This window comes from Rana temporaria, chromosome 11, assembly GCF_905171775.1.
Source record: "Rana temporaria chromosome 11, aRanTem1.1, whole genome shotgun sequence".
NCBI lineage: Eukaryota > Metazoa > Chordata > Amphibia > Anura > Ranidae > Rana > Rana temporaria.
In genome coordinates, this window is record NC_053499.1 from 39,135,729 (window position 1) to 39,156,077 (window position 20,349).

Below are 20,349 nucleotides of genomic sequence, written 5' to 3' on the forward strand. Positions count from 1 at the left end.
ATCAGAAGTACTTAAAGTGATTGCAAGGATTCATTTTTTTCTTAAAATAAGAAACATGTTGTATTTACCTGCTCTGTACAATGGTTTTTCACAGAACAGCCTCCAACCTGCTCTTCTGGGGGCCCCCGCCATCACTCTTGGCTCCTCCTGTTCGTGTGCCCCCATAGGAAGCAACTTCCTATGGGGGCACACCTGCGGGCTCGATCCTGAGCCAGGCTGTGTATGTTATTGACACACACACAGTGGCTTGGCCCTGCCCCTGCTGTCAGGATTTGATTGACCACACCAATGTCTCCTGCTGCTGCCTTGAGAAGTAAAGTGAAAATCAGGAACTCAATGGCAGTTTGACTGTGGTGCGTAAAATACATGCAGTAGGAAATGGCTCATATTCAGGGATTCAGTCGCTGTCTGTGGCATCTAGTGGATGCAAGCTTCTCTTGTGTCCACTCCAATGGAGCCCTCAAGATAATGGGAGCAGTTACCTTGTGGTAATTAGATGTTTTTTTAAACTAGGTTCGCCATACTTTGCTTATTGGCCAATTACTGGCCATTTTATTAATATTTAAGGTGCTTCTAGATTCTTGCTAGCCCCTTTCCAAGATGCCAGGAAATACATAGACTGATCAATAAATGCTTATTGCAAAAATATGTAGAAGAATACGTATTGGCCTAAACTAAGGAAAAAAAAAAAAAAAAATTAAATATATTTTTTGGGGATATTTATTATAGCAAAAAGGAAAACATATTGAATTTTTTTTAAAATTGTCGCTCTATTTTTGTTTATAGCGCAAAAAAAAAAAAAAAAACGCAGAAGTGATCAAATACCACCAAAAGAAAGCTTTATTTGTGGGAAAAAAAGGACGTCAATTTTGTTTGGGAGCCACGTCGCATGACCGCGCAATTGTCAGTTAAAGCGACACAGTGCCAAATCTCAAAAAGTGGGCCGGTCATAGACCAGCAAAATGGTTCGGGACTGAATTGATTAAGCAATGTTATTATTATTATTATAATTATTGAGCTAGTTATTGCTGAATAAACCAGCCCATAGCTGAAATGCTCTGGTCCGCAGGGGGTATGCAGGTGTGAGAGCTAAAATGCTTAAAAGCCTGAGACTGCCAATCAATGTAGACTGTTCATGTTCAGTTCACTGACCTTTAGCATTGGATCTTACAAAGGACAATATAACAGCTTCCTTCTCTCTTCCTTGAAAACCATCCACAGACTTAATTTCAAGACCAGGATACCTGTGCAGTAGACACTGGCGTAGCAAATCCACCTGAGCAACGAAAGAAGGCAAAAGATTATTATTCCTACATATGTCAGCAAGGTAACCTAGTCATTAGCACTGTGGCCACATATGGCAACATGGTATCCTAGAAGTTATCACTGTGTTTACATATATCAGCCTAGTGGTTAGCACAATACTTGTCCAGAGGTTGATGCCGTCCACAGCCACAATACACAAAGGGCCTTTTTAGGCGGACCTGATCGGGCGCTTCGTGTAGCTCTATGGAGCCACAGAGGACAGTGACATGCCCGCTGAGCTCCGATCCGCCAAAGTGTGATGGAGGAAACCCCTATTTTCCATCCGTCTGATGGATCGGATGAAAAACGGACTCTACGGTCCGTCCTTATCCGGGGAGGGGAGAGCGCCGCTCTGACAGGTCGGTCCCTGCACAGTGTGTGGAGACAGACCTGTTACCTGCATGCTCAGCGGGGATCGACGGAGCGATCCCCGCTGAGCAAAGCAGAGCCCGCACACGGACAGCCCTGTGTGAAAGGGCCCAAACTCAAAATGTTCTTCCTATGCTTGTGTGTGTTTTTGTCTTGTCCTAAAACATTCCAGATGATGAATTGGCTTGGCCCAAATTCCTATTGTGTGTGTAGAGAGGGAAAAATCATATATTTTATTTTTGTATTTTGAGGCAAACAGTGTCACTTGTGTGTTTTTATTTTTCCTGAGACCTGGTGTGCATTGACAAATCAGCCACAAACAAGTCATAGGGGGTTATTTACGAAAGGCAAATTTACTTTGCACTGCAAGTGCAGTCGCTGTAGATCTGAGGGGGATATGCAAGGAAAATAAAAAACAGCATTTTTGCTGGCACATGATTGGATAATAAAATCAGCAGAGCTTCCCCTCAGATCTACGGCGACTGCACTTACAAGTGGATTTGCCTTTCGTAAATAATCTCCTTAGTGTGTGTGTGTGTATGTATATGTACGTATGTATGTATGTATGTATATCTAGATAAAGTGCACATCAAGAAAAAGTAAAAAAGTAAAAACAAAAGGTTGGGACTTTATAAGAAGCATAAGGCATGTAGAACCAAGTGCTTCCATCCCTAGTTACTGAGCAATGGAGGGCAGGGCATGGTTACCGATTATGCCATACTGGATTGTACCAATCAATTAAGGTTATGTTTACTACATTGTGGAGAGGCGCAATAATGAGTTTGGTCTTTTATGATGTTTACAATATGAACCAATATGTTACTATACTACCATGTTATATTTTGTATGAAATAAACATTTATTAATTATATTTTGTTGTCATGCATTATGCCTTTATGTAACTTATACAGTTCTAACTTACTATGTACCGCCAGACACAAATTATGTTGGCTTTACAGAACAACCACCATGTAATGATTAAATAACTATGTGACTGATTTACAACTTTATTTTTATTAATGTTTTTAGCTAAAACAGCTTATTTAAATAGACTGTACAGCTTTATTTAAATAAAGAACAAAGCATCTCCCTTATTTATTGGCTATTACTAGGCCCTTCTCCCAAGTTCCCCTTTATGATGGATTGGGATGCGGATTTGGCAAAAAAAAAAAAGAGTATTGGAGGTATGGCACAAATGTTTCCTACGGTCAAAGAGTAGCCATGGTAGAAGCAAATTGATAGGTGCTCACTCGCTCCGCTATCACACCGTTATCCAAAATGTACCGATCTTTGTCACCCTTATGCTTCAGAGGGTGCCAAATCACAGGGAAGATGTGCCATATCTGGTGGGAATGTCCTAGGATACGTGTTTTTTGGAACAATGGGCCAGATCCACAAAAACCTGGCGCAACGTAACTTTTTCTATTTAAGTTACACTGCCGGAAAATTTCTACCTAAGTGCCCGATCCACAAAGCACTTACCTAGAAATTTTCGGCTGTGTAACTTAAATCCGGCCGGCGCAAGGCGTTCCTATTCAAATGGGGCGAGTCCCATTTAAATTAGGCGCGCTCCCGCGCCGGCCGTACTGCGCATGCTCACGACGTCATTTTCCCGACGTGCTTTTACATTGCGCCGGGTTTTGAGAATCGCGACGGGCGTAAAAAAAAAAAAAAAATGAGTTGCAGCGGGAAAAAAAAAAATTTGAAAAAATAAAAATAAAAGACGGCGACGCAGGGTAGAAGGGTCTACTTTTACAAGGCCTAAACAGTTTAGGCCTTGTAAAAGCAGCACTAATATTGCGATTGCAAACTAATACTTACGGAGAAAAAACGAAGCGTAAAAGCTTCGTGGATCTCCGTAAGTGCTAATTTGCATACCCGAAGCGGCATTTCGACGAGAAATGCCCCCAGCGGCGGCTGCGGTACTGCATCCTAAGATCCGACAGTGTAAGTCCCTAACACATGTCGGATCTTCTCCCTATCTTTTGGAAACTGATTCTGTGGATCAGTTCCATAGATAGAAACAGGGATACGACGGCGTATCAGTAGATACGCCGTCGTATCCCTTTTGTGGATCTGGCCCAATGTCTTTGCGCTGATTTGTAAGGCGACAAGACAGTCTGTCCCCCAGACTCCCTACATAGCACTTCTCAATGCCCCAGTATCCGGTATATTTAACGGTTTGCAACGCCTGATATTTTTTATTTCATTGGGGGCTAAGATGACTCTTGCTAAATCCTGGAAACAGCCTACTGTATCCTTGGCACAGGCTAGGCAAAAGGTCATATGAAATATTGTTAGCATTTTGAAGCACATGGTCCAAAAATCTGAACAAACTTGGGAGCCATGGGCTACTTATATGCATGTCTCTCGGTTTACCTGTTTGGACTCCGGATTTGACCTTCTCCTCAACAAATGTTCGATGTGAGCTTTTGGTCGGATATTCCGACCGTGTGTATGCTCCATCGGACATTTGCTGTTGGAATTTCTGACAACAAATGTTTGAGAACTGGTTGCTCAATTTTTCCGACAAAAGTTCTTGTCGGAAATTCCAATCGTCTGTATGCAAATCCGACGCACAAAAATCCTACGCATGCTCGGAATCATTGAACTTAATTTTTCTCGGCTCGTCGTAGTGTTGTACGTAAACGCGTTCTTGACGTTCGGATTTTCCGACAACATTTGTGTGACCGTGTGTATGCAAGACAAGTTTGAGCGAACAATCCGTCGGAAAAAAATCCACGGTTTTGTTGTCAGAATGTCCAATCGTGTGTATGCGGCATTACTCTTTATTTCCCCTTTGTTTTTGTTGCTTTTACTTTTTTCTGTGTGCTTGACTACCTAGGAATATGTTGGCTCTGAGCTCTATCAGTAATGCCGCGTACACACGGTCGTTTTTTGTGATGAAAAAAAACGTCATTTTTTCTCATGGAAAAAAACAACGTTTTTCAAACTTCATTTTAAAAAACGACGTTGCCTACACACCATTGTTTTTTCAAAATGCTCTAGCAAAGCGCGGTTACGTTCAGCACGTACGGTGGCACTCTGTTCCATTCAAGCTCGCTTCATAACTTGCTTCTGAGCATGCGCGGGTTTAAAAACGTTGTTTTAGCTACACACTGATTTTTTAGGACACAAAAAACGCTGTTTTGAAAAACATAAAAAATTGAAGCATGCTCAAGTTTTTTTTTTGGTTGTTTTTCAGAAGACATAAAACAAAGTTTTCCCCCCACACGGTCATTTTAAATGACGTTTTTCAAAATGTCGTTTTTTTTCATCACAAAAAACGACTGTGTGTACGCGGCATAAGGCTTATTGATAGATGGGTGGTCTCTAATATGTCTGTACCTATCTGGTTGGTGTACTAGGAAAAAGATCATTGCCCTGCAAGACTGATTGTTCATTTCTTTATTTTGTGATGGGGATTGTGGGTGTCACTCATCTTTTATGGTGTGGTTATTTGTATTAATGAAAACGGTACTCTGGTACTATTGATTATTTTTTTTTACTTCCAATAAAAACTTCCAATAAAAATAATTTTGAAAGTAAAAGGATGCACAGAAAATAATAATCTACTTATAACCTGTCTGGTAGTCAGACATGTCCTCAGTACTCCACCAGAGTATTTTAAAGGATCTGAATGGAGTTGCGTCTCATCAATTCTTTACAGTTTTCTGCAGTCCTGGCAAGGAATGTTTCTCCCAGCCCTAAAATGGCATAAAGTGTACTGCTTGGCTGAAATCCAAATTTCCTGTATTCCCTATGCCTAGCTGATACTGCCATATATTCCGTAAGAGAACCCACTAGAGGGCGAGTGGCACAGAATTGCTGCAGGTTTGCCTCAGTATGTCAGCAACAACCTCCTCTTCATGCCTTTTCCTCAGAAATCTACAGTACAGACAACTAATTCAGTGTGGCAGGTGATGGGGAACGCTCAGATTTAGCCCAGCAGCAGCTGGCACTGGCATGCCAGGAGTTGTGAGATACCAAGGTCAAGAGCTGCACAGACCTGGAGTGGTATTAGATCCTGACACAATTACATTTTGAGTGGACCCCTCCTTGAAGAATGTACATTTGTAAAAGAATAAAATAGAAAGGACACCTTTCATAATAGAAACATGGAGGCTACCACCTCTGAAAATACTAACCGACTAGCTGTCATGCCAATTATCTGGCTTCAAAATTGTTTCTCTGATCTTCCTAATCTACACACTGTACTTACTTAAGTTAGAGGACCGGGATAACAGTCAGACACATTGCATTTTAAAATCCTTGTAAATGCATTTATAGTTTTGTGCTTATTAATTTATAGCCAAATTCAGAGAGACTGGCTTAATGTTGAGGCGGCGTAGCGTATCGCACATACGCTACGCCGCCGTAAGTCAGAGAGGCAAGTGCTGTATTCACAAAGCACTTGCCTCCTAAGTTATGGCGGCGTAGCGTAAATGGGCCGGCCTAAGCACGCCTAATTCAAATGTGGAACAGGGGGGCGTGTTTTATGTTAATGACTGGTGACCCGACGTGATTGACGTTTTTTACGAACGGCGCATGCGCCGTTCGTGAAAGAATCCCAGTGCGCATGCGTCGGATAGAATGCCTAAGATACGTCGAACACTGCCTACGACGTGACGTAACTTATGCACAGCCCTATTCGCGTACGACTTACGCAAACAACGTAAAAAGATAGGCCTGTTCCGACGTCCATACCTTGCATGGGCTGCGCCACCTAGGGAGCAGCTTTATCTTTACGCTGGCATATCTTTTACGTAAACGGCGTAACTAATTGTGACGGGCGCACGTATGTTCGTGAATCGGCGTATCTTGCTCATTTGCATATTATACGCTGAAATCGACGGAAGCGCCACCTAGCTGCCAGCGTAAATAGGCACCCTAAGATACGACGGCGTAGGAGACTTACGCCGCTCGTATCTTAGCCAAATTTAAGCGTATCTGGTTTCCAGAATACGCTTAAATTTACAACGGCGTAGATTCAGAGTTACGACGGCGTATCTACTGATACGTCGGCGTAACTCTTTGTGAATCTAGCTATTAGAGTATACATAAATAAGGGCAGTAAATTTGCTCATTCGATATACACAATGTTCTTCCCACTTACTAGTTAAGCACAGTAATAGTTTCTTACTGACCAGTTCTATGACCAGAACTCAGAATACACATATAAACAGTACAGGCACTAAGGGGCAGGTTTATTAAGTGATTATAAGGCCTTGTGTTTTAAAACATATTTTTTCTGCTTTGCTTGCTTTAGGAGGCTCCATTCATTTTAGTGAATGGTCCAGGGCTCAGATAAGTCATGTGACAAGGTTCTCCTCCTATTCTGTACTGCAGTCTTATGTACAGAGCACCCTGGAGAACTCCCTTGGCTCCGATGTACTCTGCAGGATGCAGTCACTGTTTGGCCAATAATTGTAACGATTTTTAAATCAACTTGTCAAGTCTCGTGGTTGTTCGGCCCCCGAAGGTTTTACCCCCCTTAATGACCAGGCGATTTTTTTCTGATACGGCACTGTGCTACTTTAACTGAAAATTGCGCGGTCGTGCGACGCTGTACCCAAATAAGATAACATTTCCCACAAATAGAGCTTTCTTTTGGTGGTATATGATCACCTCTGAGGTTTTTATTTTTTGTACTATAAACAAGACTGACAATTTTGAAGAAAGAAAAACAATATTTTTAACTTTTTGCTATAAAACATCCAATAATAATAATAATAATAATAATAATAAAGAAAAAAATTAAATCTTATTTCTTCATCAAGTTAAAGCGGTTGTAAACCCTTATTTTTCACTTTTACCTACAGGTAAGCCTATAATAAGGCTTACCTGTAGGTATAAAGAATATCTCCTAAACCTGTACGGTTTAGGAGATATTCCCCTTGCAATGCGGTGCTGATTGCAGCGGCACATGCGCAGGGGGAATCCACGGCGAAAGATCCGGTAGCCGCCGGACCTTGCCGATTTTAAATCTCCCGCGCGTGACGTCATCGCCGCTCCAGCCAATCACAGCGCTGGAGCGGCGATACCCGGAAGACACGCCGGAGCAAGATGACATCTCGCTCGGCGTGAACCAGGTAAGTGTTCTTCACCTCGTTTTGAGGTAAGTATTTCATAATCAGCTATTTTGCGGTGCATACTAGCTGATTATGCCTTTTGCCTTGCAGGTTTAAAAAAAAAAATTATATATGCGGTTTACAACCGCTTTAACTTTTTATTTATATTCATTGTTTTTACTAATAATGGTGGAATTCAGCGTTTTTTTGCGGGATTGCGACATTGCGGCGGATAAATCTGACCCTTCATCAAAATTTGCCATGTAAACTGCTTGTGTGCCACTATCTTATCTGTCTTTATTATAGATACGTACTGATTTCAGGTATTTTGCATTATGTGGATATGTAATGTATGTCTCGTCTTTTTTGGCACAATAAAACTTTTTCTGATTAAAAAAAAAAAAAATCTGACCCTAAGTGACACTTTTGAGGACCAGTGACACCAATACAGTGATCAGCGCTAAGGAAAAAAAAAAAAAAAGCACAATCACTTTATGACACTGACAGGGAAGGGGTTATTATCAGGGGCAATCAAATGGTTAAAATTAATGTCTGCAAGGTAGACAGACAGAATAGTGTAATTATTCTGTTAAAAAACGAGTAAATACCTATTAAATTCCTTCATCTATATCACCTCCGGCATTCTAGTTTCTGTTCTCTCATTCACTTCCTGGTTTGCATCGCTCGTTCATGTAAGAACTACATTTCCCAGTATGAATTGCGGCACGCCCAGTAATTCACACCTCCTTGAAGTCTCTAACACGTAGAGAGCGTCCTGCCTCACAGATGTAGTTCCCAGGAGGGGGTGAGCATGTCACTGACCACTGCAGTAAAGCCTCCCTTCACGGTGGTGAGTAACAATCAGACAAGCAGGAAGTGAACAGAGAAGAAATAGAGCAACTTCTGAGCAAAAACGAACAATGAGGAAGTGAAAAGAGGAATGTCTGCAGGTAAAGGATGCTTATTATGAAAAAAATGTTTTCCTTTACAACCCCTTTAAGTGTGCTCCTATGAAGTGATTTCTAACTGTGTGAGGGATAGTTTAACTAGAGGACGAGAGACATCTGTATTCCTCATCAGCAGGAACACAAGATCACTCTCTTCTTCTCTGACAGAGGGTGGTCTGCCTTGTTTAAATAGGCAGACCGCCGTTCTGCCTCTCCTACGAACGATCGGGCGGGTCTCGGCGGCCATCGCGGCTGCCGGACCCGCTGGAGGGTGGTTTCACAGGTACGTGATTTTGCACTTAATGGTCACCCTGTCGCAGTATATGTACATGGGGTGGTCCTTAAGTGGTTAAAGAGGAAATTCTGGGAGCTGTGCCTAAAAAATAGGCAGACAGAGGGCAAAGGTCTAGTTAGCCAATGTGTCGGGGGTCTCCCTGTAGCTGAACTTTCCCTAATACTTACAATACCTCACTCTGCACTGTTTGAAGGTGGCCGTCTTGGTAAAAACAGTGTAGTAGCACAGTATTAACATCAATAAGTCCCACTCCAAATCTCCTGAGACTTGCAGACAGTGGCAGCATCGCCTTGGATCTCGCACTGCAGATTCAGAGTTAAGAGGCTGTAGACACCATAGTGCCTAGACACCAGGAAGTGCATTGTGTATTTTTCAGAAGGAATTTTAGACAAAAGATAGATTTTTCAGGATACTGCTTAGGCACAGTAATGCCACGTACACACGATCGGAAATTCCGACAACAAATGTTCGATGTGAGCTTTATGTCGGAAATTCCGACCGTGTGTATGCTCCATCGGACAGCAAAAGTTCTTGTCGGAAGTTCAGTCTGTATGCAATTCCGACGCACAAAAATCCTACGCATGCTCGGGAATCATTGAACTTCATTTTTCTTGGCTCATCATAGTGTTGTACGTGACCGCGTTCTTGACGTTCGGAATTTCCGACAACATTTGTGTTAACGTGTGTATGCAAGACAAGTTTGAGCCCAAATTCCGTCAGAAAAAAATCCACGGTTTTGTAGTCAGAATTTCCGATCGTGTGCATTAGCGTTTCTAAATGTTCCTCATATCATAGCAAATCTTTCCTTTTAGATTTTAGTTCCATATTATCCATGTTTAAAGTGACATTAAAAGCTTTTTTTTATTATTATTTTTATAATTAAAACAACAAACATGTTCTACTTACCTGCTCTGCGCAATTGTTTTGCACAGCGCAGCCCAGATCCTCCTCTTCTCTGGTCCCCTGTTGGCATTCCTTGCACCCCCCCACTGAATGCCCCCATAGCAGGCCGCTTGCTATGGGGGAACTCGTGTGTGCTCACTACCAAGTCCTGCATGTTCATAAGACACAAAGTGTAGGATTTGGCCCTGCTAATTGTTCCTACTGCTGTATCTGAGCCAATGAAGAGCGAGAGAGATTAGAGAGCCTCGGCTGTATGCTCAGGTATGTATTTAGGGGGGCTGTGGGGGGATTGCATGCAGGTTTTTCCCGTTACTGCAAATAAGGCAGCGAGTTAAAAAAAATACTACCTTTACAACCAACCACTTAGGCCTCTTTCACACTGGGCGGATCCGCCCCGTGCACCTCCGCTTGCTCAGCGGGGATCGTTCCATTGATCCCCGCTGAGCCGGCGGATGACAGGGCGGTCCCCGCACAGACGGAAGGAAAAGTAGGTTTTTCCTTCATCACCTTCATCACACTTTGGCGGATCGGAGCAGGTCGGATGTCAGCGGGCATGTCACCGCTGACATCCGCGGCTCCATAGAGGAGCACGGAGCGCCCGTACAGGTCCGCAAAAAAAACTGACAGACGGACCTGTACGGGGCGCTCAGTGTGAAAGAGCCCTTATTTATGATAAGCCCAGAAAGAGAAGTAGCCATACACAAATCCTTACTTTTTAAATTCTTCCACATATGTTTGACTTATTAGGGTCATAAACATCCCTAAATGAATAAACAAAATACAGTTTTAGAAATTAGAACACAGTGTTCTCATTTCTAAAACTGTATTAAAGCTCTTGTGGGTAGTTCAGAAGCAAAATGATGCTTAGAAGAGTTCTGCTTAAAGAAGTGTCCTCACCTGCAGGTTGTAGGGGGATATTACAGCAATATCCCGAGCTTTCAAACCAGCACTGGTCAGTGCCTGAATGTGAGAGTCCACCAGCCGCACCTCACCTGGCAAGAGAAAAAGCAAGGCCATGAATCCTAGTATGCAATTCAAATAGATCTACACCCAGTCACTGAAATCTTATATAAGCCTTATGTTAATGTAATTGTAAAAGTTGTTTTTAATCTTTGTAAATCAGCAGCTTTCAATAAAATAATGTCTGGTGATCCTGTCATAGCGGTCATTGTTCAGGAACTTCTTCTGGGTGTCAGCTGTCTCTCAATTGTGCTTCTGTGTTGTCGCCCTCTCACATGCATTCCTGATGAAGACTACAAGTAGCCTTCCTTGGCATACATTGCACAGATATGGTCCACCACAGTCACAATTGGTAAACTAACCAGAGCAATGATGTGCAGCTGATGCTGGCGAGTAGGTGTATGTATGGACAAGTAGTGGCTGAACAAGACTGGAGGAGATCAACAGAACCAAGATGCAAAAGAGGATAAAACCAGTATTTTATAAAAAAAAAATATGTCAAGTTTTGATGGTAAACTCTAGGAAAAAAATATTTTTGTATATTTGCTATTTACCAATAAATCTGGTGAGTCCAAAGTGTGGATGGTTGCAGAATTGGTTTCATTCAGTTGAAAAAGTACAGTAAGGCTTCATTTACACTTGCTTCGACTTCAACAGACATTAAAGCACCTACCACTTCAACATGCTTTTTTTGATGCGTTTTTGACGCTCTAATGAAGCTTGCCAAATGCCCTGTGCGTGTGTTAATTTTCTATTTGTTTTAAAGGGGCCCAGTAGAACCTCAGGTCAGTAGTAACACTACTCAGCAGATCCCCAGCTCATTTGTCAAACCTCTGTTCAGCAGATCCCCAGCTCATTAGTATCCCCGTTCAGCAAATCCTAAGCTTATTAGTACCCTTATTCAGCAGATCTCCTTGCACAGTAGCACTTTCCAGCTCTGCTGATGCTCCACTTAGTAGTATCCCCAGCTCTGCTGTATCCTTGCTCAGTAGTAACCCCCAACTCTGCTGATCCTCCTCGCTTTCTGGTCCCTGCTCACCTCCCGCTATATTACTCCCACGCTGCACACCACGTGTGACATTTCTAGTTTCTCCTGCCTCAGTCCTCCAGCTCTGCTGATCCTCAGCCGCTCAGTCCTCTCTGTGGCCCCCTTCCGCTATAGTGTTCTTATGTTGCACACCATGTGTGTCGTCTGCTAGTTGCTCTGCTTCTGCTTGGACCTCACTCACCTTCCCATTGCTCTTTGCTGCACACCAGACGTCTGCACCAGACGCTTCCAGAATATATAAAACATGACCCTGAAGTGACTGCGGATGACGTCTTTCTGGTTCATTTGGCGATTTCTAAACGCATCCTATCATATCTTCCAAAGCAAAGAATCTAACACTGAATAAAATCTCCTCAAAAAACTGCAGGTACTGCAGATGATCTTTGTCATAGACATCTATGGAGGCTTTTGGAAGCACCACGAAAGCAACATGGGGTATCATTTTTGAAGTGAATTAAAGCAAACGCAACGTGTGAACAGCACTCTAAGTGGAACATTTTATTTGGTGACAGGTGCTTTCGCATTAAAAGAGCACATTAAAAAAGCATGTCCAATGCCACATTTTGAAGCAAGTGTAAACAAGCGGAGAGATAAAATACTTAAAAGGGTTAGTTCACTTTTACCAAAAAACTGCCAATGCAGAGATATAAAATCAAACTGCGCAGCTTTAAAGCGGAGCTCTGCCGTAAAAAAAATATTAAAAGCCAGCAGCTACAAATACTGCAGCTGCTGACTTTTAATAAATGGACACTTACCAGTCCTGGAGTCCAGCGACGTCGGCAGCAGAAAACGAGCAACCTGCTCCTCTCTCTGCTGCCCCCACCGCCATCCTCGGTGAGGGAATCAGGAAGTGAAGCGTTGCGGCTTCACTGCCCGATTCCCTACTGCACATGCACGAGACGCGCTGCGCCATCCTCACTGGTCCCCTGCTGTGTTCTGGGAGCCGTGTGTTTCCCAGAATACAACGGGGGGGGGGGCGGAGGACGGTGGTCGTTTATGACGCACTACCCGCAGAGTATGTTCTGGGAAGTGGCTGCAAATACCTGTCTTAGACAGGTATCTGCACCCCCTCCCCCCTGAAAGGTGCCAAATGTGACACCGAAGGGGGGGGGGGGGGTTCCGATGAGCGGAAGTTCCACTTTAACTAAAGTTGAACAATGCCCTTGCTGTAGTTGTAGGCCATTTACGTACGTTCAAGCCTGACTTAAAACTTCCCAGGATGTGGCTAGGACATTGCTAAGCGAGGCCCAGCAATTACTATTCACCATCACAGGAGTGAGCTCTCAAACTCTGAGCTCAGAGCTACAGCATCAGGGGAGAGAAATAACATGGGAGGAGGAAAGAGTCACTCCTATGATGGTGAAGGTGAACAGTAATAGCTGAGCCTCGCTTAGCAACGTCATGGGAGTTTTCAGGTCAGCCTTCATAAATGGTCTACACCTATATCAAGCGCAATTATTTTACTTTCGAAAAAGCTGCAGAGTTTTTATCTACAGAAGCCCCTTATCAGTATAAGCCATTTTTTTTGTAAAGATGAACTAGCCCTTTAAGACACTCTATTACCTGGATTCCCTTTTGACTGCTCATCTTCAACTTCCATCTCAAACAGCCCGCAATGTGCCGTGTCTATAAGTAGTAACGGTATACTGGTCTCCTCAGTTAATGCCACCCCAGGCAAATCTCTACGATGTTCAGCAAAAAATAAATAAAAAGCAATAGTAAATACCTCAAATTTTTTCATGCAAAGTTCATACATTAGAATATTCTAGGCCCATATCACATCTATAGCATTGCTCCTTTGTTGCCCAAACTAGCACATTTTTACTCCATGCTTACTCCCTCACTGGAGAGTGAAATTCTGCAGCATTTATGCTGATTGTAACAGCAAGTCATTAGTCTCTTTAGTAGGAATGAGCTCCGGCGTGTTCGCACACTCCACGTGCAGAGTCCGCCAGGAAGTCTGCACGGCGCTGCACTAATCACAGGCAGGTAGACATTGTCCCGATGCTCGGCTGCAGAGATCGGGAAATGTCTCCCTGCCTGTGGTTAGAGCAGCGCCGTGCAGACTTCCTGGCGGGCTCTGCACGTGGAGTGTGCGAACACGCCGCAGCTTATCCCTACTCTTTAGCAATTCTGTTGCTGCCAGAGACAGGATCTCCAGTGTAGTTAGATATATGACTTATAACAATATTTCACATGGTAACTAACCAAACGGCTGCTTCTATACAATCAACACCATCTACAGAAACCCTAAGGCCCCTTTCACACGTGGCAGTGGGGGTGCGGTGGCGGTATATCGGCGCGATTTTTATCGATTTTGTGCCCATTAACTGTTCAAAAAACGAACAAACTGTCTAAACGACCATATTTTGGCCGAATTTTCGTATAGTGTATGGCCAGCATTAGCAAAGGCAGTCTATATAGGGTTACTAAACTGGAGAGTGCAAAGTCTGGTGCAGCTGTGCAATCAGCGTCTAACCTCAGCTTGTTCAATTAAGCTTTGACAAAAAAAAAAAAAATGGAAGCCGATTGGTTTCTATGCAGAGCTGCATCACATTTTGCACTCTCCAGCTTTAGTAAATCAACCCCTATGGGCCAGATTCAGATACAATGGCGTATCTTTTGGCCGGCGTTGCGCATCCCATTTGCACTACGCCGATGTAACATAGTGAGGCAAGTACAGTATTCACAAAACACTTGCTCCGTAAGTTACGTCGGCGTAACGCAAATGGGCTAGCGTAACCCCGCCTAATTCAAAGTAGGCATGTAGTGGGCGGGCTACATTTAAATGAACCGTGACCCCATGTAAATGAGGGCTGTTCGTACGGCGCATGCGCACGCATGCTCAGAATCACGCCGCAAATACTCCCTACGAAACGACGTCGGCTCAATGCTTTCGACGTGAACGTAACCTACGCCCAGCCCCATTCACGTTCGCTTACGCAGATGACGTAAAATACGACGGCTGTTCCGTCGTCCATACCTTGAATGGGCTGCGCCATCCTTTTGGTGGTTTATCTTTACGCCGGCGTATGTCTAACGTAAACGGCGTAGCTTACTGCGACGGGCGTACGTAGGTTTGTGAACCGGCGTATCTTGCTCATTTACATATTCAACGCGTAAATCCACGTACACGCCCCTAGCGGCCAGCGTAAATATGCACATAAGATATGACGGCGTAGGAGACTTACGTCGGTCGTATTTTAGCAACAGTGAGGCGTATCTCATTTTAAGAATGCACATACAATGGCACGCATTCGGACTTACAACGGCGTATCTACTGATACGCCGTCGTAAGTCTCTCTGAATCCGGCTATATGTGTTTATTTTATGACAGCTTTCCTTAAGAGGGCTCTGTTGAAAAAAAAAACATTTTAAAAATGCATATATGTGTTTTTGGTGCATTTCTGCTTGGCATGAAACTGTGAAACATGGACATGTGGCTAAAACAAAACACGGCTGCGGTTTTTTACACGTTTTCCATTCATTCCAATGAAGCTGCATTTTTGGTGTGGTTTTGAAAATCGCACCAAAGATGCAGCGCAGCGGTGTGAACGCTCCTATAGGATTTAAAGGGAAATATTTGTATTGTGTTTTTCGCAAGGTAAAAATGCATCAGTGTGAAAGGGCCCTTAATGAGTAGTTATAATCATAGCTATTATGTTGTGGTTTTCTGTTACGAGTTTGTGCCCTTTGGGCATTGATCTCTTAAGCTGGCCATACACAGTTAGATTTTCGCCAAGATCATTCTTTAGAACATTTTTTCTTGCCATTATTCAGTCAACGTATGAAGAAAAAAAAAATGTTTCCTGAATGGAAATTACATTCACGTTCAGTATTTTGTTTGTTCTAACAACATTTTCCATCGCGATCCTTTGCATGTTCCTATTACAGTCAGTCAAATAGATTGTCAATTTTACCCTACTAACCACTGGAAAATCAAAGGCCTGTTTTGAGAGGAGAAAAAAAAAACAACGAAATTCTACTGTGTGTATGGCCAGCTTTACAATAAATTATCTATCATGAGAACATAAGCAACCAAAATAATAATAATCAAAATTTTGAAAATCTACTCTTCATCTGAATTTTGCCATATAAAAGGAACATGTACTTAGAACTTTATTAAGATAAGATATTTATTCTTCTATGTATTAATGGAAAGACATCATGTTGAAAACATAATTTATGAGTTTGCACACCGACCTCTAATACAACCGTGGCTTACCTACAAGAGACTAATATGTACATCACAACTTACTTGAGCAAATGGTGTACAACAGAAGAGTGCGCAGTCAGCTTGCCTCCATACAATGCTTGTGAAGCCCACTGCATTATACAGTCATTCATACGATATTGCACTGTCAGCATTTTCACCAATCTGTCCCCATACTTTTCTATTAGCCGCTCCATCAAGCTGAGGGACAGGCCCTTTGATGCAGCCCTGAAGAAAAATACAACAGGGGTTAGAGCATTATTCGAATGTGAAGTGCACTACGCATGGACTGCAAGGACATATTGCAATTACAACAAAAAATAAAAAAATAAACAAACATACAGTATATACTCGAGTATAAGCCGAGTTTTTCAGCACATTTTTTTGTGCTGAAAGTGCCCCCCTCGGCTTATACTCGAGTCACCTTTTTGCGCCTGATCTCCTGGACTTTGGGGACCCGGTACCGGCCCCACTTTTCCTCTACAAGTGTGCAAAGTTTGTTGTCTGGTGACCTACGGCCGGGGAGCAGCGATTTTTCAAACCCGGGCACCCCTTCCGTAGACTCCCATGTTAAATGGTCATTTATCCAGTGAATTTGGGAACCCGGTACCGGCCAGTCTTAGGTCTCCTGGACCCGGAACTTGGTACACATATAGCACCCATTCTCCTCTACAAGTGTGCAAAGTTTGTTGTCCGGGGGACGTACGGCTGAAAATCACCGATTTTTCAAAGCCGGGTACCCCTTCCATAGACTCCCATGTTAAACATCAGTCTAGTCATGGACACAGTGAGGCATGGGCATAGTGAGGCATGGGCATAGTAAGGCATGCACATGGACACAGTGAGGCATGCAGATGGACACCCTAGGCTTATACTCGAGTCAATAAGTTTTCCCAGTTTTTGGTGGTAAAATTAGGTGCCTCGGCTTATACTCGAGTATATACAGCACTTCCTGAAACATAAATGTACAATACAAAACCACGTATTTCACAATACTCAAATACAGAAGACTTACAGGCAGACATATTTAAAGTAGAACACCAGCCATAACTTTTTCATTGAACAGTTTGGGGACAAATTAAAAACACTAATCACATGTTTAGTGCTGTGTTCCTGCTGGGTATTATCTCCCCTAACTTAAAGCGTTACTAAACCCAGGACCCTGCATTCACTATATCTTGTCTCCCACAGTACATTTAAATGCAATTATTTTAGTAAATATTAACTGCTAAATAATTTTTCTTGTCAGCAGTATACAGCAGTCTTGTGACTTCTATCAGTCTCTTCTTAAAGCTTGTATGAGAAGTTTTCATTTTTCCTTGATCCTCTGTCTGGACTGTGCCGATTGGCCCAGTGCTGATCACATGCACTCTCCCAAGAAAAATAAAACTCTAGCAATACACATCAAACTGAGCATGTGCAGCCTGACTCCTAATGCTCTGTTCTAACCGTAGATGGGTTGGAGTCAGTTAAAGAAGAGGAGGATAAGAGAGACAAGATCATGCAGCCTTTATACACAATGCAGTTAGTTTCCACAGTGAGGATAACAAGCATGCTTTACTACATATACAGACCGATTTTACTGTTGTGGGTTTAACCCAGCCATGGATTGATCGAATCGCTGCTGGTTCAACAGGGATCAGCCAAGATTCGATCCATCCAAGGGCAGGCAGGTTGTACTAAAGTCGATCCATCAATTAACTTCAGTAAAACCAGCCTGCTAGATTTTTTTTTTATGCCATCACTGCTGGCGGCTATAACTAGTGATAGCTCGCCAGCGGCAGAACACAATAGAGCTGCGGCAGGGGTTCCCCCATCAACAATGACCTTGATAAGGGGGAAATTTTTATTTTTATTTTTTCCACCCCTGATGGAAAATGATGCATAATCTGCATTTACTGCTTTACTATATGGTGTAGTAAGGATGGGAGCGTCATCTCTTTGAATAGTCCAGTAAATAAAAACGCATTTCAGGGGCTTAACAATCCCCCTTTGTCAGGGCTGAGGACATACAAGAATTTACAGAATAACATAAAATCTATTCAATAGAAAAATAAATATGCATGTAAACATATGGTGATGTATGCTTCTACATGAATAGTAAATCATACATACACACACACACACACACACACACACACACACACACACATATATATATATTCTATTAATTGGGTAGGAGTCATATCACTTGAAGTATATTGACAAAACTTTTTTATTTATTTTTTATATAAAGCAAAATGCGTTTAAAACCTACGTTAGGTTTTATCTTATAGGAAAGGAGATGCAGCTCTCAAAAACACATGTTCTACAAAATACACACCCTTGTGAGGCGCAGGCTCTGCGTGGGATCAGAAGATAAACGAATACACCTGGACGGCCGCACTCCAATGCAACACCTTTATTGTGATAAAATCCAGCCAATAACAGTCAGTCCATACTGTACAAGAGGGGGTGATACAAGCAACTAACGCATTTCACACCTCAATTCAGCTATGACTAAGCACCAAATCAAGGTGTAAAACGCGTTAGTTGCTTGTATCCCCCCCTCTTGTACAGTATGGACTGACTGTTATGTGCTGGATTTTATCACAATAAAGGTGTTGCATTGGAGTGCGGCCATCCAGGTGTTTTCATTTAGTTTTTTTTTTCTCTCATTAGGGAGATTTTACTTTACTTCTTATTCCAGACACACAAGAGGAGGTGAGAAGAATTCCCCTCTTAGATAGCGATCATTGGAATATTCCTGATCTCGTAAAAACTGTAAAGTTTTGATTTTAGATGCACAGTGGAACCTCGGATTGCGGGTAACGCGGTTAACGAGTGTTTCGCAATACGAGCACTGTATGTTTACAAATCGTAACTCAGTTTGCGAGTGATGTCTCGCGAAACAAGCACGATTCAGGCCAAAGCAGTGTGCAGTACCGCGTTTGGCCTGAGGTGGGCGGGGGCGCCGGAGCGAGCAGAGCCGAACGTCGCTGTTCGGAAATGCACGGAAAGACCCGAGGACAGCTTGGCTGACCTCGGCAAATCTCGGAAACAAAGTCTTTCCGAGGTTTGCTGAGGTCAACCGAAGTGTCCTCTGGCCTTTTCGGACGTTTTCGAGGCCTCTCAGCCCCCTGCCTCTGGCCACATGCGGTATTGCATGCCATTGAAGTCAATGCGGAATTCATTATTTTAGTTTCCATTGACTTCAATGAGGAAACTCGCTTTGATATGCGAGTACTTTGGATTACGAGCATTCTCCTGGAACGGATTATGCTCGTAATCCGAGGTTCCACTGCCGTTTAAACTACAGCAGAGAAAACGGAGGTAACTGGCCTGAAAGGGATCACAAGACTGGCTGAACACAATTACAAATCTATCGACTGGCAAAACACATCACATATATCAACTGTTTATGTTGCTTCTGTAAAGCGATACAATAAATAAGATGGACTGAAGATGGAAAGAGAAGACAGAAGTATTGATGATATTGAGACAAATGGAAATCACTGCAGTGCTTGCCTCCCTACTTGTGAGATATGATGGTGGGTGGTAGCTGTTTGTGATCGCCGGCCAAGATACACTTTCTCGCCTGCAGTAGAGCGATCCAGCAGCTGGCCTCTAACGCCTGAGCGCACTCATCAATCACCACCAGGTCAAAGTAATTATCAGGAAGCAGTTTCAGCGGGCCGTCCGGGGAAGCACCTGGCAAAGAAGAAGGTTTGGAAACAGATCAATGTATATACAAGTCCGTAATTTCACAATGAACAATTATTGGTAATTAGGATGAAAATCCACTTTCCTAAATGAAACACGGAATTTGCATGACTTGATGCCAGAATACAGAGATCCGACAATCTGTTTTGCAAGGATTAGGTGGGGGGGCGCCAAATTCTAAGCCAAGACAAGTCACCAATCTTGTGGAGAGGACATTAGTCATGTGTAAAGACTCTGTAGGAAAAATGACCCAGGAACCTAACGAACAAGTTGTCTTTACCTAAAAGAGACATTAACCACTTCAATACCAGGCACTTACGCACCTTCCTGCCCAAGCCAATTTTCAGCTTTCAGCGCTGTCGCAATTTGAATGACAATTGCGCGGTCATGCAACACTGCACCCAAACAAATTTTTTAGCATTTTGTTCCCACAAATAGAGCTTTATTTTGGTGGTGTTTGATCACCTCTGCGATTTTTATTTTTTGCGCAACGAATCAAAAAATACTAATTTAAAAAAAAAAAAAAAAAGTTTGTT

At 42.9% G+C, this 20,349-nt stretch overlaps 1 protein-coding gene across 1 annotated transcript in view; it reads right to left on the reverse strand.

Moving 5' to 3' along the window:
* IGHMBP2 (immunoglobulin mu DNA binding protein 2) overlaps positions 1–20,349 on the reverse strand; it is an 86,382-nt gene that overhangs the window by 30,180 nt on the left and 35,853 nt on the right. Inside the window, exons 8-12 of the mRNA XM_040328367.1 lie at positions 19,627–19,801; positions 16,157–16,339; positions 13,462–13,580; positions 10,788–10,882; positions 1,153–1,276 (exon numbers count right to left, since the gene is read on the reverse strand). Of these exons, the coding sequence (XP_040184301.1) occupies positions 1,153–1,276; positions 10,788–10,882; positions 13,462–13,580; positions 16,157–16,339; positions 19,627–19,801 (696 nt within the window). The remainder of the gene's footprint in view (positions 1–1,152; positions 1,277–10,787; positions 10,883–13,461; positions 13,581–16,156; positions 16,340–19,626; positions 19,802–20,349) is intronic.